Below are 21,336 nucleotides of genomic sequence, written 5' to 3'. Positions count from 1 at the left end.
TAAAGTTGAAAGATGTCTATGCGCATGTGATTTTATTGGCAATGTTTGTTTAAGCTTGACAAAGTCCCAAAGTTAGCTAATTACAATTAATAAAGCCCAAAGAGAGAGAGCGAGAGAGAGAGAGAGAGAGGGGTGGGGGGTGGAAGAGGACATGGTAGCTTGGCAGGGCCCAAAGTTAGCTAACGAGTTAAAGTTAGCTAGCGCTCGACACGTGAGACACACGAATGAAAATATAAGCTTTTAAGATGCATATGATGATTTTTTATTTCCGAAATACATAGAATATATAATAGGAGTTGAGAGACTCCTGATTTACATGGAGACTTGAGAAGCTTACATATTAACCATATTTGTAACAAATCTTATCAGATTTTTCACACCAAGAATAGTAGAAGGTAATGAATTAAAATTTTCAAATGATAATTGTATTCATAGTATAGGTTTACCTATTTTCTTCAAGTTCTAAAAGACCTGAGCAGCAACTCAGGTTTATTATAAAAAAAAGTAGAATGACGTGTATTTCAGTTATAAAGAAATTAAAGTCTATTACTTTCATTCGTTGTTACATTTTATAATCATTATATTCCTTTATAAAAAATACGTTTGCTATTTACTTATATAATAGAAGAATCCTTATTGGCATGGAAAAATTCTTAGTGCTATTATCCAATAGGTCTAATCCAAGATAACTGGACATCAAGCCTATTGGCCTATTAACATCGTCGTCTGGGTCATGCAAGGCCCGCTAAGAGAGGAGGTAGGTTTTAAGATACAAACAAATACTGGAGTATTCATTTAGGGCATGTTTGATCGGAAGAATCAAGTTGGAGTCTGAAATGAGAATGAGAATGAGAATGAGAATGAGTGACTTTCATTTTAGCTATTTTGTTAGGACAAGTCTTATTCTATTTTCGATTTTGGAAAGAAAATGGAATCTCTTAATCTTCCAAAAATTAATCCTTACTTTTTCCTACTTATCAAATTTTATTTTATTTTTAATTTTGATTTCGATCACAAACCAAACATATTGAAATATATGCTCAATTCTGATTCCTGCTCCATTCTAATCCGATCTCATTTCCGGTTGCGAACCAAACGTTGGTCACAAGAGGAGCATCGACGATGGCCGTATGTAGACAAATTAGTTGTTCTAACAAATGAGCTGCATTTTCTGACGTAGTCCAAGCTATGGTGCAGTTATTGATGCGGCCATCGGATAGTGCAGTTGCATAAAAAACAAGTCCAAGTTAATGGCGCAGTTATTGATGCGGCCATGGGATGGCGCAGTTATTGATGCATAAAAAAACTTATCTTATGACTTCCCAAATTGTTTTCGTACGACTCGTTGGTTGCTTCTAAGGGCTCGTTTGGTTCGCAGGAAAAGAAGGGGAGAAAGTGTAGTCAACGGGAAAGTAATGAAATGCCTCTTGTTTGGTTGGAGTTTTCAAAGGAGAGAGATGGGAAAGTTGTATTCCCATGGGAATATGATTTCCACATTTCATGGGAAAGTCTTTCCCATGAGAAACATGAGAAAGTTACTTTCCCATGAGGTGGGAATCACTCCTTTTTTATTTTTTCCCAAAAAGACCCTTCAGCATTAAATAAGCATTAAAGAGGCATTAAAGACCTAATTTTTATTAAGGGCATAATAGGAATTATACATAACTTTCCTAGGAAAGTGGATGGTCAACCAAACATAAGCACTTTGGAAATTTGTCACTTTCCCATGGTTAACCAAACATGCCAAAAGTACTTTCCTAGGTATCCTCTTCCTAGGAATATGATTCACAGGAATCATATTCCTAGGAGGGAAAATACTTCCCGCGAACCAAACGAGCCCTAATATTTTTCATCCTGTATGTTTTCCTAAAGCTCGCATCACCTAGGAAACATGTGGAGTCCAAGATCCAGTTAAAAACAAAAGGCTGGTGGGACACATTAATTCGTTTCTCATTTCATCATTTGCAGTTCCGCCTTAACCCTCCTCCTCCTCCTCCTCCTCCTCCTCCTCCTCTTCTTCTCTCTCTCTCTCTCTCTCTCTCTCTCTCTCTCTCTCTTCTGAAACATAGTTTTTTTTATATCGAAGAAATATATTATTCAGTTCCAATCTCAAGGCAAGAAGTAATATAAAAAGTGAAAAGAAGTGAAGTTGGAGTGGTCAACAAAAGGTCTAGGAGTTAGAGAGGACAGGTGGAAGAAAGCTTTTCGCTAGAAGAGTCCGACCTCAAAAGCAATCTTTTTGCCGCTTTATACTAGCTTTAGAAGTTGGCCCACGGAGGAGTAAGCATCAATTGCCGAAGACAGAAGCATTGTCTCCTCGGTGGGGTGCCTCTCAAGAGATCTTTTGCAAAATAGGATAGAAGTTCCCTTTCTTCTTCCCAGTCAAAAACATCACACGTAGTAAACAGTACTGGTACAAGAATACAACATAACGTACGTAAACATACTTGGTCCTAGTTGTCAGCTTCTCCACAGCAAGAGAATCTCAAGTGGGCAAATTGACATTGGCACATTGCCGAAATATATAGAGGTGGAGCCCATATATGCTTGAAATACAACAAAACCTCCTCCTGCCTAGCTAGGCACCAGCATTTCTTGTCTCTGTTTTTTTTTTTTTTTAAGCAAAACGGTAGCAAGATATCTCATATTTCATTGATATACATGAAATGAGAAAGAGCATAAAGAAAAGAAATAGAACAAATAAAGATGAAAAAGAAAAAAAAAGAGAAAAGAATGAAAGAGGCAGGAAGTAGATCCGGCCTATGAAATTATAAAGCTCGATCCAGCACATCCTTTTTCATTTGGAGAAGTTGAAGTCACCCAAAAAAGGGCGACAGATACAAATGTGGGAATTCCTTCAAGTAATAAATTAAGGCTTGCCGCATATCCAAGGTTGGAGACCCCATGATCAGAAGCCTAATACCAAACCAAAACCACCCTGCGAGACCCACCCTAAATGATTCATGAACGTGGCAAACGCTTGGAGCAAGCTCTATCCATCCGGTATTAGATTTCTGGTGGCGTGAACACCTTCAGTGTTTCGAAAGTGGCCGTCTATTTCCATTCACCCTGCTACTTGAACTTGTAACACATGTACGTACGAAGACAACTTCACTTTGAATACATATATGTACAAGTGATATGCACGAAACTATCATATGCACCTTAAACAATGTATATATTCTAACAAAAACAAGGTGTATTGCATTGGGCACCAGACTTGATGAATCATTATAATGTTTGGAAGTCATAATAATTTGGCATGGACAAAGCCAAACTCCAAGTTGTCCAGCCAACAAGAGATAAAAAACAAAGGTACGGAAAGAGGAGATGATTAGAGAAGGCACTAAAGGAAGATTAAGGTGGGGCTGACCGCAGGCGTGGAACGAAAGGAGGACGGAAGAATTTGGGGGAGAGGTGGTAGCATGATGGAAAGTCACATGAGAGCTTTCACGCAGACATCATGCTATCTTCCTCCACAAACAACATGCACTTACCAACACCACCCTTAATCATTCCTTTCCCCATTCCAAACACCTCCATGCGTTAGTGTGCATGCAAGTATGTCCACTTAGTTCCCAGCAACCCACCCTTTTTGACCTTGGACTCTCTCTCTCTCTCCCCCTCAAAGTCGCGTGGTATAGAAAATTAGGTTGCTTTAAAGAGATGAAGGAGTTGGCTTGCTTGCTTGCATGGCTTTCATGTGGGCTCTCTCCTCCCCCTATATAAACCAGAAGCCAAGTAGGTGGGAAGCAATGTTGGTTAATGCTTGATTCTCAAAAGGGATTAAGCTTTCCTGCTTCCTTTCTTGCCACAAGTTTCCAACTAAATCGTCTTTAGGGATTCGATGCCTCATGGTCCATAACTCCTGGCAGGTGACTGGTGGGTTGAATTTTCATTTGTATGCATCAATGTCGGAAGATCTTATAAATTTTGGTTTGCAGTGGATTTTCTCGTCAACCTTCAGATTTTCTTTTTTTCATACTTCGAGTATTAATTCTTCATGGATGAGTTGCAGTTTAGGTATACATAGCTAATTCTCCTTACAGCTTATTGAAGTTAATTTAGATATATATATAGCTCTCCTTACGAAAGGCTCCCAAGGCTCTCATAACAGTTTCACTTCCCCGATTTATAGATAAACCCTGGTGATTCAATGATATATACTGCAGATCAAAAATAACTTGCTTTCACTAATTTCAACCCAGAACTCGCCTGATAGGTTTGTGCATCAGATAAGATATTTTGATGCATGCATGAGAGACATTTCCACATGCACATGCTTAGCTGTGTTTTGAGAGGAGAACAGAACCTTGATGGTCGTGAGCTAAGCATGGTGCTCTTTCTTTCATGAGTACAACAATAGTCACGGTGCTGTTTGTAATTAGAGGGATGTTAACTGGGGTTCTATGCTTGTACCAATGAGGATTCCTAGCCATGCCTCTTCCATACACATGGATGACATGAAAAATAGAACAATTTCAGGCTCTGGCATCCTATCATCCTTCTAGTGATTATGGTTTTGCATCTAAATATATAAAACTTTTGCTTCCCAGTTCCGCACTGGATCATGCTCAATAGGTTGACCCTTTTTAAAATAATGGTTATCCATTCTTTCTGTTAATATTTCCTAGCTTAGTTGCACAGTGGTTAGGGGTGCCATTAGAAAGTAAAAGATTGCAAAATGCACACCACAAATAGGTGGTGCCTCTTGTGCCAACGTATTGCTTAGAAAAACGTAATGATGTTGAACTTCTTGTAAGAGAGCATCTTAGGCGCTGCTGAATGCTGATGCAAGAAATAAGCTATTGTGAATTTAGTATGGTTATGGTTGTGTAGTCGATAAAGATAATAGTAGCAATTGCATGCAGCAGTAGTTCTGTGCTGTTCTTGTTGTTATGCACATGCTGTTATTGCTGCAATTGATGTTTTGTTGTTCTTAAGCTGGAGATATTATGTTACTTTGCTTCAATCAAAAAAAAAAAAGAATTATGTTAATTTGTATTTCTTTTTGCACTGAATCAGTTAAGTGTAAATCATCTGTTACGTGGAGTGCGGCAAAGTTCGAAGTCCTATTTACTCTGCCCAATATGTCATTCTGGCTATTTTATTATCGGCTTACTCTAAAGAAAATGATTCTTACCGTTTCAGTTCCCAAAGATAGATTTGAGATAAGATTCATCAGGCTATTATGTCCTGTGCAAGGTGTCATTTTCTTGAGGAGGTAAGGTGGGAAGCCTCTTTCTCTTGATTATACTTGCTCTTTTCCGGTAGTCGAAGATAGAGTGTTACTACCTACTTCTTTTAAAAATTAATTAACAAAAAAAATTCATGAGGTGTAATTTCATTGTAATGTTTGTAAAAACATTTATTCTGCATAAATTCATTTGATCTTTTATAAATGTTTCTTATAGTGCGAATTCATGTTATACTACTAGAATATTATGTTAAGATAGATATAACTTGACGTCCAAAAAATAAATATGTATTACAAAATGGACAAACAACTTATTACTTGTGAGAGTGTTAATAATTTTATTTTAAGATGATCTTTTTGCCACTGGAAGAATCTTATCGTGTTTATTTCATTATTTATACAAAAAAGTAAAAAAAAGTGCAGAAGTTCCAAGTAGATTAGTTTGGAGTGGTAGGCATATAATGTGCAATAGTTTAGAAAAAAAATCATGTCTTTTGTTATCAGAGTTTAAATTTCAGTAGTAGAGCTCAATCAATATGGAAGCATGTCATGAACCTGCACTCTTTGGAACACTGTTTCCTTACAGACAAAAAATGCATCTAGTTGGATTTCAAATAACCTGCTACAAGCTACAACTGTAAACAACACTCTTGTATCGTTGCTGATTTAGTCTTAATTACCTAGGACATATATTCGATTCTATTTTATTTTTTTTAAGATTTCCAGTTTCTGACTCTCATACCTCTTTCCAGAGCAAGCAGCATTTGCAGTACTCCTAATCTTTAATTTCCTTTCTTTCATTCGTTCTTTTTGTTAATTTAATTTGGCCATTGTTTTGAAACAACTAAAATTTTCTCGAATTTTATCAGTATTTATTAACTGTTGCTTAATTCTGCGCACAAGACATATATATTCCACAATAAAAGCTGATTTGGCCGTCGAAACCCTAAAGTCCATCACACATCCCCTTATTCAATTAAGTAATATCATCTAGTACTACAAATGTCCGAAGCACAACTGACACTACAAATTTCAGTCGCTTATGTACAAAAACCATATTCATGCCTTGTTCATCTGATTGATATCAAATTATCTAAGATCACTAATTATATATGCTTCTAATTCTTCTACCATTATATTATTGCTTCACTTCAATAGATCTATTTGGCAGCTTGAGGTGGATGTTGAAGCATATTCCACAGCCACTTCTTGTTTATCAGAAACTTGAAGAATTTCAGCTGCATCTGAATATTCAGGTCCTTTTGATACATCATGGCTAAGCTGAGAAGCAACAAACTTGTCAAGAACTCTCCAATCTGTCACTTGCTCAACTGCTTGATCTATGTCTCCGCCACTATTATAAAATGTGATCATCTGAAGTTGGTGGCTAGGCTGTACTGTTTTGTCCTCTGAAGTAGTAAAGCAATGGAAGGAACTTCCATGGTTGATGTAGTTAGGAAGTTTAGGGCTCTCTAATTGAGGGAGCTGGTGGAAAGGTTCATGTGGTAAGTGGTAGTGCATCTTTGTCTCTCCCTTGTAAGATTGAAGATGCTGGTGGTATGTCATGTTGGGCTGGATTGCAATCCTATTCGGGAAATCAAGTTGGTCTTGCATGATGGAGACTTGATCATCATACCAACAAGGAGATTCAAGTTCACTTGCCCTCCTTACTGTCGGCATTCGCTTCTTGAACACCCTGCAGACAACCCAACCCTCTTCCTGTAACATGAAATTTGGAAAATAAGTCATGGAATCACAGTTTAAAGGACTTTGATATTTAATAATGGAAGTAGTGCAACAAAAATTATAACCGAAAAATCTGCTATGTCAAAGGTTGTCTTTGGTGCAAAGTAACATGTTGCACTAGCAAAACATGATCTCAACCAAAAGAATGGGGGGGAAAAAACAAAGAAAGACGTGCTGCCATTTATGAGAATTAGTGATAATAAGATTGAGGCCCCGTCATGACATAGATGGATTACTCAAAAAAAGGAAAAGCCCGAGAATAAGTTTGAATATACTTCAGACTGACATTATGTGTAAGAATAAGGATTACAACTTGCTTGCTCATCATTAATTAAATTTCCTCATGAATCAATGAGTCAAGATTAGCTAATCATCAAAGAGACCACGAGTCTGAAGGAAGTTGAAAAGCATGTGATTCTGGTCTTTCCTACAACTTGGTCTCGAGAGGTCATTAATTTATTTTTTTCTTCTTTTACTCTCCAAGAAGTAGAGCAAGTAGACCAATTTCAGATCATTATATTGGTTACTCTTATTGGCTTTTTGCTTCTCCATATATATGAGTGTTGTTGGTTAAATTGCTGCTACGTCCAATTTGTGTGACGTCCAGTTTGGTTAAATAGATATTGTTGGTTCAATAGCTGTTGAGATTACACTTATGTCAACCAATTGAATTGAGCTCCAAATTCATATGATTTCATCTGTAATGCTCATTCATCAGTTCTCAGGAAATTTTATGCAGGTCACAAATTGAACATGATGTTCGTTGGTGAGATTTTTTTCTTCTCCATTTTGAGAACTGAGATTCTAATAGTATTATCTAACAAATTATAATTAAAAAGAAGAATGTGCTACATTAGTCATGTCATAAGATCATAGCAGGACTAATATAAGACTTTAGAAGCTCCACTGAAAAAACCAAAATGCATAAATCATTTAGAAATTTAAAATGTCATTGAAATATTCCAAGCATAAGTCCTAAATGAAACCCCTTGCAAGGCTCCCAAAGCAGGAATTACCCTTGCATGTTCAATCAATTTTCTGGCTAATAGAGATTTTATTACAGTTAGCGACGAGAAGCATATTATTTCTATGTTAATAAGTTCAGAAGCTTCAGTAGGATACTATACTAACATCGTGGATATCACTTGCATGAAAATTTATATATGACTTACTATTAACCACTAATTAATATCGATAGTGGTGAAACTGGATCAGTCTGAACAGACACCTGAACTCCAGCAGATTAAGGTGTGGAATGCGCTTGGCAGATTCCAATCTAATTGTACTCAAAAAAAGAAGCAACCAAAACCCTGTACAGAAATTGGTTCGATCTGACTTTGATGTGCTAGAAGATGGATCTGATGTGGGTCTAAATTATACATGTTCTGAAGAAAATTTGAGTCTGGGTCAGATCTAAAGTTTGACTAGATCTGTAACTGAACTGCACTGTGGTGAATATTTATGTCACTAAATTTCAAAGTAACTCATAATATATACTGAAAATTAAACCTAAATATGTGTTGCTTTCATGTTGAACTTCTGAAAATCCAAATTATGCGCATCCTATGATCTGATTGTAATGATTAGAAGGTTTGTTCACCTAACATTCTATTATTAATGCAGTCATTATACTTTTTCTCTTTCCTTGAGAAAAATATACGTATATTTTGAGAACATAAAAAAATAATTTCCTTTTCTATTCTCTTGATGTTGTATCCAATAAATAATTTAACATTAGAACTATATCATTTGCTTGTGTAAACACCGATCTTTTGCCATCGATCTTGGTCCATATTTCTTAACTTATAAATTTCACCTTACAACTCAATTTTCTTTTTGAAACAAAATCCAAGACAGAAGCAAAATAATCAGAATAGAGAGGGCAATGCGCTAGAAGAGTTTGTTGTGTTGAATCAAAACATTTTAACTTGATTGGTGTCAATGGCCCATTAAAAAATAGAAAATTAAGGTTTAAATTTAGAAATACTTGCCTGAGGAGGTGCATTTTCATTAGTTTCAAGCCGATACTCATGCATGATCCAGTCTGACTTTTGCCCATTTGGCGCTCGGCCTTGATAAAATACTAAGGTCTTCCTCATGCCAATCAGGTTGTGCTTCGAGTAAATTGGCTTGTCTCTTCCAGTGGCTTTCCAAAATCCTGCTGCTGTTGCTCTATTAGTGCGAGTACCAGTTGGATACTTCTTGTCTTTGTGACTGAAAAAGTACCATTCATGCTGCTCTTCTGCTCCTATCCTACATTTTTCTATTTAAAAGAACATGTCATTTGAAAATAGAAATGTCTATGGAAATCAACTTGCCTTTGATCATCAACAACTACTTTGTAAATGGTACCTTGAAGATCCCATGGCTCAATTCTGTACAAATCAACATCTTTTATTACATCAAGGTCGATCTTTTTTGAAGCCATCTTTTTTCTAAGATAGTAATTCACAAGTTCTTCATCGGTAGGATGGAATCGAAAACCTGGAGGAACATGGGAAAAAGTATCCATATATATTCTCCTGGATGTATCAAGTCCTGTAAATAATGCAAACAGGTACCATTAACATCGAGATTGACTAACCATCTCATAGTATCAATTTATGTGATGACATTTGTTACTCTTCTAGCTTAATTATGAAAACTAAAATTAAGCAACATGAATGATAAAAAATATGGACATATTTGAAAGGCTGCAATTAAAGTGCAGGATCGAACAGCCTCCTAAAATATTTAGATTGCAAAGCTAGCTAGAAATTTAAGTATAAACATTTAAAAATATCATTTCATGCACGCACACCTTACCCACCTTTGAAGAGAAAAGTTAACAAAAGAAATAAAAACTGTTGGACATGAAGACATTGTAGGTTTCACATATTTCACATATTTCAGGTGGACAAGATTTTTTTTCCATATATACGGACATCAAAAATAGATGTTTTCCATGCTTTTGGCATTAATTTCTGGTATATTTAAATTTCGACATTGTAATTGTATGATGCTTATTAGAGGATCTAATTCATGATGCACATATTTCATATGTACATCTAGTTTTAGTCATTATACTGAAAATAAACCAAGTGCTTAGTTGAACTTGTAATTGGCAAACCAGTGCGTTGCTTTATAAATGAACACCATGAGTATAGATGTATAATTATCAAAAATAGTGAAAGTCAGACAACTTAAAATTTCCTAGATCATCAAAATTCATGATTTGGACTTTGTTTTCTAGCAGCTAGGCTGCAACATGTGACGCAATGACATTGAACATATTAGATGGAGCAAAGGAGGCATGCAACATATTCCTGATGTATCATCATTTAGTATAAGAGTATTCCTTTAATTTGTTTGAAGAATTATTTCAGAACCAACTTGTAAAGTATTTTGATGTTAGTCAATTTCTCTATTATTTTCTTGTCGTTTTGATAATTTATTTTGGCATATTTTCCGCTAGTAAAGTATAAAATATCTCTCCCCAAGTAATCATAAGCCAGTTGCAACTAGGCGGAGCATTATATTGGTCAACATGGATAAGACACAGAATTCTCTTTATTTGGAGCCAAAGGAAATAACCTTACAGACAATTCTCTTTGGAGCTCCTTCATTAACAATCTCAAAATACTTGGTTCGATCTATGCATGGAACCAACCACATCAAATGCAAACAAGATGACAATGAGCAAGATGACTTAACTGCAGCTAGTAAATGCAAGAATGAGATTCTGACATTCTTTTGTGGAATCTCAAAATTAAAGAACTTATATATTGAAATATCTTTGTTAAAACAACCTAGTTCGGATGTGATTAGTTATAAGCTTTGGACAATGAACGACTAAACCATAAAACCTTCTATTGTTTCAGTCCAAGAGAACCAGATCCTCTTGCAGAGCCTTGATAAGAATCTCTGCAGCCAAAAACAAAAACACAAATAAACTCATCGACAGGAGGTAGATCTACACAACCATAAATCCTTGGCCGAGATGTATCAACCCATCCAGAGAGAAAGAGAGCGAGAGAGACCTCACCGGCTGTAGCACCTGGATTCCCTTGCTATTTGTGTTTCTGAGCTATTTTTGCCGCTTCTTTGATCCAACTCAGCAAGATCAGGCACTTCTCAGGAGAGAGAGAGAGAGAGAGAGAGAGAGAGAAAGGAGAGAGCTTTTGGCCTTGTCCTTTTTGTCCGGGAGCAACACCAACCAACCTTGGGACTTGAACCGCTGAACCTCGTCCTTCACTCCCTTCAACCGGCAGTTCAGTTCACGAGCACTGAAAGGAATCCGATCCCAAGGCAAACAAACCCCAGAGAGACAGAGAGAGAGAGAGAGAGAGAGAGAGAGAGAGAGAGAGAGAGGAGCGATGGAAGAAAGAAGGCCAGATGCCGTTAGGTATCTATATCTAATAACATGGATGTGGTGAGAAAGGATTGCTTGTAAAGACTTCCTGGCGTGAAAAATGGCGGGGAGAAAGCCTTCGCCGCAACCGCCACCCACCCGCCTCCGATAACGACCAGATCCGATTGCCTCTCAGAGGACAGAGAAGAGAGGGCTGGAGAGAGGGAGAGAGGGAGAGAGAGAGAGAGAGAGAGAGAGAGAGAGAGAGAGAGAGGAAGAGAGGCAGCAAACGGAACGGGAGAGAAAGCAAAACGGGGATAACCAGAACTCAAGCTTTGTTAAAAGCTCGTAAAGTTTGGAACACCCCCTCCCACCTGCAGAAACAAAAGCAAAACTTATAAAAAAAAAAGGTAGTAAAAATTTATCTAAAGAAAGATAAACAAACACCGGAACGGGAGAGAACGGAGAAAGAAAGGAAGATATAGAGGAGACGTAATCGAACAGCCACCTCGTCCAGCCCATTCCCTTTGGCCCGCACCCAACCTTCCATCACCTTTTCCATCACTCCCCTCTTTTCCCCCTTACCTCTTACCACATCCATCTCGCAATATTCTTTTTACCAATAGCTCATAGTAAAAAATTTTAAGAGTCAAAAGGAATGTGCTCCAAAAAGAGGACAACCTTTAATCACCCCAGTGGTCCATGGACCATTCCAAGCTTTCAAGCCTTCACCTCACATCAGATATATATCTCTCTTCATGGTTGGTTGCCTAGTGACTACTATTTCTTTCTACGCTTTTGTCTAGCTCTCCCTGTATTCGCTTTTGGGTCACGGACCCCACAAACCGACCTACGATAAGGACATCCCTCCAATAGAATTCCACAAGCAGAGAGCGAGAGCGCGCGAGAGAGAGAGACGGGAGAGGGGCAAGAGTGAGTGGAGATGGGACCAATGTGGAGGGAAATGATGGGGGCGGGGGGTGGCGTGGGAGGGCGGCTCGCGGTCCGGCGTGGGCTGGTCCCGATCATTAGGCTCGCAATTTGGGTGCTGGCCTGTTGTCCTCCGTGGGCCCCGCACGTGGGACCGTGTTCTCGAAGGTTGGCACGTGCCGCGGTGGTGCAGTCTGGGTGCGTGGCTGAATCCGACGAGGTCCGGCCTGGATAGATAAGCCGGTTCCATGTCGTCTTCCATCTACGAAATTTTCATGCGTTTTGCTTGGGCCTTCGTGACATAATGAATGCTAATGGAGACAAATATTTCATAGATAGTCTTGCACCCAAATGGAATTTTATGAATGGAGGCGATGTTTACGTATGTGTTTTAGGTGTAGAAAAGTGGAGCAAGAAGTGTCACACGTATCAAAGAGTCATCTAACATCACCAAAAGTCATCTTTCAAGGGCTTAATGGTGAACATGGATATATTCAAGGTCTGTCCAGGCGATATAGTTTTCAGCAAACATTAAGAGAGTAGCAAACACCTTGAACGAGGATTCCTCTTTTTTTTCTTTTTTTTTTTGGTTGATGAAACTTGAATGAGGATTTAGTTTAAGTAAATTTACTAATAATGTTGCTACTTTTTCAGAATGATCATTTCTAGTATCTTGGCAAGTCAAGAAACAGAGATCTGGATAAATATAATTATTTCATAGGATCTGAATCCTCTGATAGCCATTGATCAGAACCACAATGGAGTCTTAGTTGATGCAGCACCAATCTAATGGTTCCAGTCAACATAGCTCTATCATCTGGTCTCGAACCAAAAACTAGCATTTTTTCGCCAAGTAGAAAAAGGTAACAATTACTAAACTATGGAAACATTCTTGTGGTACAGCTATTGGAGACTGGGTAGTGAAAGGAGAGGAAATCTAGTAGAATTCAGATCGAGGACATGAGAATGACATGGGCGAAAGACAACATTCTCTTAAATCTTCTCAGTCCACTTTTTGTTGTTGCAAGATGGTTCTCTGCATGGATTTATAAAGACAACATTCTCTTAAATCTTCTCAGTCCACTTTTGTTGGTGCAAGATGGTTCTTTGCATGGATTTATAAGAAAAACTGTGGCAAGCCACCAAAAATTTTGTTGACAAATTAAATGAGACAAGTACCACACAAAACAACAAGCATCTCCGCATGAACCTATGTAGTACAACATGACAATTTGTATCCCTTTACAATTAATTCATGACTACATTTAAAGACAAAAATAGTTATATGCATAGAACTCAGATAGACAACCATAAGAAACTCTCTTTAGCTTTTTTCATTGAATAACTAGTGTGTATGCAATTAATATTTCAGAACTGCTTCACTAAATTCGGTTTAATATCCAAAAACTACAATTAGACATGTAAATTTTTGTTAGGATAAATATGAGATGCTGCAAAACTTACCTTGATGAAGCCATAGGAGCCTTCTGCCTCTTCTTTTTTTTTTCTCAAAATTATCACTTGCGTCAAAAACTCAAAGTAGGACTGATGTGCTTGATCGTGATCTCTCTAAGCATAAGAAAAACAGAATTTACTTGATGTTGAATGAGGAATTGATGCATTGACAATTTCCAGAAGAAAAAAAGGCATTGCATTAACACAGAAAAAAAAAAAAAAAAAAACCCAGTAAAAGATAGATAGAACCTCAGCCAACCTTACTCCTCCATCTTGGCCCATGAATCATTATAAGAAGATGAATAAACAAGAAAGGAAGAACCCCATTTTTAAGGCACTTTTTTGACTCTTTAACATGTTTGTTCCGCGAACAATGGAAAAGGAGCGTGTCTATAAGTCTTAGCAAGTCCTTTTGAGGTCAGATCAGCACCCAATTTCAGTCAACCTCTCAAATATATTTCTAAAGATCAATATAAAATATTGATCAGAATACCCATACAGAAATAATTTAGCTCCACAAAAGTTTAACGTGATCCCTCTAGCAAAATGCTTATGCTTATGACCTAAAGGGGACCATACACCAACTTATTGATGCCATGGAAACAAGAATTACTGATGTAATTATGACCATTTCTGAAGTAATGTCTTCCACTAGCATATGTTTTAGGTTCACAATTGATATCAAATTCCTTGTCATTATGGTCTATCATCAGTTTCAACTGCCAATGTTTCAAGTGGTTATCTTCTTGTTATCTACACAAAACATCGGTTCGCTGCATTTGTCACTCTCATTGCTCACTATCTGATCATATTTACATGGGAGTCCGTCCATCGGAACAGTAATTTTTTTTCATTCATCCATGCAAAGTGCGCATAATCCCAGTCAGAGATGAATATGTAAGAGACCATTCTAGATCGGTTCATTTAGCCCTTCATGCTGTATAAAGACTTGTACATTGTTCTCCTTGTCTCGTATATAATGTCAGAGTCTTGAGGCCAAGTCTTTTGACAAGAAATGCTCGTCAACTCTCTCTCTCTGACTTTCTCCCTTAGTGGCTCCTCATGTTCTAGAGCAGTGGCCCGGCTTAATGGATTTCATAATGGCATGCTACCCTCTAAGTATTGATGCTACTTTGTTGGGGGAGGTTGTGAAGTATATGAGATCTCACCAAAAAGAAAATGATAATAATAGCAGGAGAACATATATATGATTGCATTTGGTTTATATATCCATTCAAAGTAGCAACACCTGCTATAGTCATGCGAGTAGAACACAAATAAAGATCACTACTTGTGAGTGGAATATGGAATGATTAGGATCATGCTCTCAAAAGGTAGGGTATGGGATAGAAAGAAAACCAGATATAGTAGATGCCATTAACAGGAGGAGGATAAAGACTACTAGGAAGGACAAATTGCTATTTAGATAGATTGATGTACATTTCAGCATGCTTTTAAAAGAAGACAACAGCAAGCTTTGCTCAAAAAATAGAAGCCAACAGGCAGACACATGAGCATTTTAAGTTTAGGGGTTGTTTCTATCCTTGCAGAAAAGGAGGTATAAATAAATCCTTGGCAAATGCAGCCATTAATTTTCCAGCTAAGTTCCTTTTCTCAAGAAAGTGCAAAGAAATTAGTACAGGACATCGACTTGGGATCATAACGCAGCTTGCAATTATATTGAATAATTTTCGCATCATCAGAAAAAGCTGCTCATGGCATGCTACTGCTTCGACACCGGCACCTTCAATGAGACCTATACTTGATCAGGATAACACTGACTTGGAACATCGATCCCTCCCTGCTGAGACATCAAGATCTCTTCATTGGTAATTACTCCAGTATTCAAAGCATGTATCCAGGGTCTCTAGTGCCAATTCAGTCATACCAATTAAAGCGGGTACTTCTGTCCTTCATTAACCAGGACATCAGCTATGAATTCAGAATTTTTTTCTTTATATCATTAATAATCAAAGTTGTTGGTTGTAAGGATCCTTGCCAGTGTGTGTAGTTCCATATTAGCTATGTATTGGGGAAATCTTAGGAATTTATATGGGGTAACCTTCTAGCTAGCTTTTTTGGGTAAAGTTCTGGATTATTACAAATAGTATTAGAGCAAATTACCTAGCCCATAACTTATGTGGATTACGGAGATACTATAGCACGGGCCTATTTGAGACAATCATGGGATGATATCTGTGATTAGATTTGTGGTACTTGTGAATAAATTTGAACGAATTTAGACCCTTACCTTGATGAGGATAATAGGGCTTAAATGTGAAGAGTATGTGAGGACCCATATGGACGCATATTTAGTCTCATATTAGCTATACAGTAGAGAGATCTTGGGTACTTATACGGTTGGCCAAAGAGCCCAAATAATATCTTCCGGATAATCTTTTTGGGTGAAGTCTTAGGTTATTAAATTAGCTAAATCATTATTGCCAAACTAAGCATAACGTTGTTGCCAATCATTCATAAGCAACTTAATTTTATTTCCAAAGAATGTGGATTCCTTTGTGTAATGTTGTTTTTTTTTTTTTTTGGAATAAAGCAAAGGGAAGCTATCCTGCACTTGATTTTTGATATTGCCATCAGATTCAGCTGAGATTTTTTTTTTAATTTTAAACCAGAAGAGCTTTGCCTATAAGGTTAAGCCTTTCAATACCAAGCTCACCGAACTTCACAATTCATCAAGCAATTACCTTTAATATTTAAAAGAAGAGAAAAAAAAGGCAGTTCTTAAACATCCGAGTCTCCTGAAAATATTCTTTGCAACTAAAATATATAGCGTTAACATTGACAAACCACCCGATCTTCCACTTATAATCATAAGCTATTTTTAGAGCTTGCAGTACTTCATGAAACTAATTTCCATGGATGTTAAATAAAAAAACATATTGCTGGTATTAACTGCACATTTCCCCCCTCTCTATCAATCATCAATCATCAAACCTAAAACAAATCTGAGGATTTTCTTCAAACAAAATGTGGATATTTTCTACTTTCATGAAACTTGAATTGGTCTGGGTTTTCTAGTTTTCTTAAGAAAACAAAGGTAACTTGTGTCTTTGTTTTCAAAGCAAAAGGTCGGTGTGCATGTCAAATTTTTTTTCCAGTGGAATATAAATTACCTGGTACAAGTTTCGACCAACTCAATTTTTTAGCATTGTTCTTGATGGTCTGCCATGATCAATCTTAGTAAATTTGGAACCCATTCTTTTTGTACAACAGTGTCGATGGTTTTAAAGTTCAGTAGCATTGCTAAATTGCTTGAGATTCTCAAACATTGCTGCACCTTGTGGAAGACATCTTGGAGATTTTTGAGTAAGCTCGTAAAAGACCAGAGTCTGCATAATGAAGTCCTAATACCCTTCCAATATATGAACCTTGAAGAAGCCCCCCCAATGGGACAACCTTATAGAGCAAATCATTTTCGAGTTTCATGCCAGGGGGACAGCAGAACACTTCGGTAATGGAGAGATAGAACCTTTGGATTGGTGGTATACAATTTGAGCTGCATAAATGACATTAATGAGTACTTGATTTCTTGTGCTTAATTTCAGAGAGATTCTTTCTGTGTCCGAAATCTGATATCTCTAGCTTAAGACAGATGAATAATTTGCTTATTTCTGAAGTTAGTGCTTGGAATTCAAGAAAATTGGGCAATGTTAAGATCTTGCAGGATGAGATCAATGGAGTGTTATGGTTTGAGAGCATGTTGTTTCTCTCATTTCATTCTCTAAATGAAATATGAGGTGTCCACCATCATTTGCCTCGAAATATGTTTGAGAACATGCTGTTCCAACGAGGTGAAATAGTTAAATATAGTTCACATATGACATTAAGACCAAGATGTCAGGAAATCAACTCAACAAAATATTTGGGTTCTATGATAAAGACAATACTGGAGGACTGGCTTACTCTGTCTAACAAAAAAGTAAGGTCCGGTGTAGCAAAGAAAGACTTCTGGTAGGTTGGTGAGCTGAAATTGGTGACATATTGCTGCAAATTAAAATTTTGTCTGATCATGAACTAATAAAACCATGTTTAGGTCAGACGCAAGTCCTTTGAGATAAGCAGGTTAGCCTGAGATGTGCGATGCTGTCTGCAATTGTGCATCTTCTAGTAGTCCATCGAACTATTTCACAACATCTTATCATTTCAATACCAACAAAATAGCAAGGTTGGTGGCATACCGTGTTCGTAGGCCCTACCAAAGAACCGAAAGGAAGAGGGCTTCCCTTATTATTCTGAACCCATCGCAGAATAGAAAGTCGACTGCCGACCCTTCGACTCTGAACGGTGCACTCCCGGCTAAGAGTAATACCCTGCTTCTGGCTAAGTAGTTGGGCCTGCCATTTCTGCTAAAACAAGATCAACTCCGTAATTTTCATCTGTTTGCCACCAAAGATACCTGAACAGTTTTTTGGTTCCCTTGCGGACCTCTTCTAACTTTTCTTGTGCAACGCCAAAAACATGATGTTAAACACAAATCTAAAAATCCAATGTGTATTGCAGACAGTCATGTGATGGAAACTCGAGAAATATGGACCGAAAAGGTTTCTGATTCATTTGGGGAGAGTAATTAAAACTGGTCTAACATTCGAAGATACCTTGCATTTCATTCTTTTGCTCTGCAATGGTGCCCAACTTGAAGTCCAAAGGTCTTTGATCATGATGCTTGCATTCTACTTTTTATAGATGCATGCGTTAATTTCTTATTCAAATTTCAATTTGAGAGAAAGGAAGGAATACCCATCTACACTATAATTATCCAGGTCCATATTTTTGGAAACAACCATCCAAGGCATGAATCAAGAACCCGTCGTCGATGAACGGATGGATCTGACCTTTAGGACAGGCCTCATTTTAACTGCTGTATATTCAAATTAGTACTGACCTTAAGAAAATATGAATTATATCAACACTGTTGTGGAGATTTTTTCCTCAGCACCCTCACATACAGCTGGGGTGATGGCTTCATAGTAAAAGAAATCTAATCAACAAGTGACCATGTCATTTTTATTTTTGAGAACAGTGATGGAAGCAATCCTTTTTTCTGTTTGAACACAAAATTCTTGTCCAATACAAGCATTGAGGGCAGAGGTGCCAACCAATGATCTTCCAGTGGGCTCTAAGTGATCAACTGGTATAGTTTTAGAACAAAATACCAGCACAATAGCCTTTAATATAATCCAAATTAGTGTCATACATCCTCTCACAAAGAAATACAATTGAGTCACCCTCTCTGTCTTAATACATAGTTAAGAGGCTTTACTTTGCATTGCTTCTCCTCGAGTTTCTATTTATTGTTTCATCCATCCACTTGTCAAAACATCTAGTAGCTCATATATTTTTTCGGTAATTACCTGCTCATATGTCTACCAAGAAAAAAAAAATCTTGGCTTGGTACCAATGGGACTTCAATCCACTGGTTAGCGCATCTCTCCTTAGTTCTTGTGAAATAAGAAGAGATTCCCAGTTCAGCTCAGAAGGACAACTCTTCCATTGTTATCAAGATAGAAAGCTCTCTCTGCTTTGCAGGATGAGAGCAGAGTTTTGAACATCCGTCTTATGTAGTACATCTTGTCACAAAGAAGAAGACGTAGTGTTGTCATCCTCCACATGTTCAAAAACATATGTTGGAGAAATACATCCATAGAACTTTTCCTGCACCAAAGAGAGAACACACCAACTTTTTGGAAACACCAACACCCAACTAGGTGAGAAGGATAGGAACTTGCCTGTCCAAATAGTTGGTCCAACAAATGGCTCTCTCGTCCACAATAACTTGCCCTTGACGCCCCCAGAATGGTAATCCAAGTAACAGAACACGTTTAGAACTTAGAAGTCACATAGAAATGAAGGAGTTCCTAACAAACTAGTTTTCTTGCCGCTAGACTGCTCTCTTTCCCATTTCCATATTTAAGATGAGCATCAGAAACCAACAGAGACGGCATCGAACAAGCAATCACCTTTAAAACAAAGGAAATAGGAGAGCAAGACAGCAACCCAAGCCCACCCGGCTTGGCCGCACGGAAACACAAAGGACTCCATCCGTACCGTACCTCTCTGTCCTATATCTCCTCCCACCTCTCTCCTCCTCTTTCCTTAGAAACAGGGAAGGCTCCCCTGTTCTTCTCTTCTCTGAAAAAAGATGGAATTTTTAGAAGGGAGTGAGGTGGGGATGTCGAACAGCCCTTCCTTTCTCTCCCTGACGCCCGCCTGAACCTATGCCGTCTCACCATGTCCATTGCTGATCCCTAGTCTTTCTCCTAAACCACACACTGTCCCCTTCATCTTCTGCTAATCTTTCCATAAAAAAGAGATCTTTTTGGCTCCAACCATGAAGAAATTGAGAGGTTCTAAGCTGCGAATAAAGCTAGTCTGCATTTGGAGATGGGCCTCTCGTAGACGCTCCAAAACCGCTCCTCCTCCCTCATGCCTACTCCAACTTGGCCGCATAAAGGCCACGACTTTGACGACGAAGCTCCGGGAGTGGGGCCTCTCCCTCGCCCACGGGCTCGGCGGCGTCGGTTGTGACCGGACGGAGAGGGAAGAGGTGGCGCTGCAACTGCTGGAGGGTGGCGGGGGACGGGGGCCTCCGCCGCCCCCGCCGAAGGGACACCTGGCGATCTACGTGGGCGGCGGGAGGAATGGGGAGGAGGGAGCGCCGCCGCGCCGGTTCGTGGTGCCAGTGATCCACTTCAACCATCCGCTCTTCGGGGAGTTGTTGAAGGAGGCGGAGGAGGAGTTCGGGTTCAACCACCCCGGCGGCATCACCATCCCCTGCCCCGTCTCCCGTTTCGAGCGGCTCCGGAGCCGGATCGCCGCCGAGCCTTGCCGGACCGGGCTAAGGGTAAATCGGTCCGGACTGGCCACCTAGATGTGAGACCTGACCGCCTTAGTGACGTCATTTCGATGTGCTACTTCTTTTTTTTTTTTCTTTCTTTTTTTTTTCTTTTTTTTTTGTAACTACGTTGATCGCATCAACCTGATAACTTCCTATACTTTTCATGCACAAATTTATTGGTTAGTATATCTTTCAGTTTAGTTGTCTTTGGGCTAGATATTTTATATTTTTAATTTTTGCACAAAATATTTTTACAGGCTGACCATTTTGGGAGAGGTTACTAGGTTGGTAAGAGGAAGTTGCCTAAAATGCTCTTAACTTATTATGTTTTAATTTTTTGAATATATCATACTAAAAATATACGAGTCATCCTTTATAGCAAAAAAAATGTTGGTGTTTGATAATATAATTAATGAGAACTATATAATACATGTATAGATTATATAATTCACAAAATTACAATATTTGTTTGGATGACATCCACCTATATGATTAACTCTAAGGTTAATAAAATGGATTATGTGTGATGATATTTTGCATTATTGTTCAAATATAGTGCCTTATTTGATTAGAGCTCTTAAAAAATTATATGTCAATTTATTGAAAAAGTCATTAACTATATAATGAAAAAATTACTTACGAATGAGATTATTGAAAAATTATTATGGAACTAAAAAAAAGGAAGAACTAAATATTTTCTATCATGTATGTGTCATAATGCAAATAGTTTGCCGCATATAGTGAAATATTTTTTTTAACCAACTCGTACTTGCCATTTAAATATTAGAAATTTCAACTCAAATTTGGTCTTATGCAACTACT

At 38.0% G+C, this 21,336-nt stretch overlaps 2 protein-coding genes and 1 long non-coding RNA gene across 6 annotated transcripts; 2 read left to right on the top strand and 1 right to left on the bottom strand.

The window, feature by feature from the left end:
- The first annotated feature begins 3,080 nt into the window (after positions 1 to 3,080).
- On the top strand, positions 3,081 to 6,495 carry LOC120104423 (uncharacterized). Of its 2 annotated transcripts, none has more exons than XR_015969407.2 (3): positions 3,081 to 3,882; positions 5,026 to 5,224; positions 6,369 to 6,495. It is a non-coding gene; the product is annotated as an uncharacterized LOC120104423 (long non-coding RNA). The 2 variants fall into 2 exon arrangements; XR_005506851.3 differs by having other exon boundaries at positions 3,083 to 3,882; positions 6,356 to 6,491.
- LOC103710745 (NAC domain-containing protein 7) lies at positions 5,952 to 11,634 on the bottom strand. 3 transcript variants are annotated; one of them, XM_088705680.2, is made up of 5 exons: positions 10,963 to 11,634; positions 10,789 to 10,846; positions 9,296 to 9,481; positions 8,931 to 9,206; positions 5,952 to 6,912 (listed from the first exon to the last, which is right to left on the bottom strand). In XM_088705680.2, the coding sequence occupies exons 3-5, from the start codon at positions 9,453 to 9,455 to the stop codon at positions 6,344 to 6,346; spliced, it is 1,005 nt and encodes a 334-aa protein (XP_088561806.2). In that variant the 5' UTR covers positions 9,456 to 9,481; positions 10,789 to 10,846; positions 10,963 to 11,634; the 3' UTR covers positions 5,952 to 6,343. The 3 variants fall into 3 exon arrangements, with proteins under 3 accessions (XP_088561806.2, XP_088561805.2, XP_089781972.1); XM_088705679.2 differs by having other exon boundaries at positions 10,968 to 11,634; XM_089925846.1 differs by having other exon boundaries at positions 9,296 to 10,846; positions 10,968 to 11,634.
- Positions 11,635 to 20,007: 8,373 nt separating this feature from the next.
- On the top strand, positions 20,008 to 20,547 carry LOC120104446 (uncharacterized). The gene has a single exon (XM_039115643.3). The coding sequence runs from the start codon at positions 20,008 to 20,010 to the stop codon at positions 20,545 to 20,547; it is 540 nt and encodes a 179-aa protein (XP_038971571.1).
- Positions 20,548 to 21,336: the final 789 nt, after the last annotated feature.

The sequence above is a fragment of the Phoenix dactylifera genome, chromosome 10 (assembly GCF_051530095.1).
Source record: "Phoenix dactylifera cultivar Ajwa chromosome 10, Ajwa_hap1_PhDact_Kaust_v1.1, whole genome shotgun sequence".
NCBI classification, from domain to species: Eukaryota; Viridiplantae; Streptophyta; class Magnoliopsida; order Arecales; family Arecaceae; genus Phoenix; species Phoenix dactylifera.
Note: the sequence above shows the minus strand (reverse complement) of the source record. Positions and strands in the feature narration are given on the sequence as shown.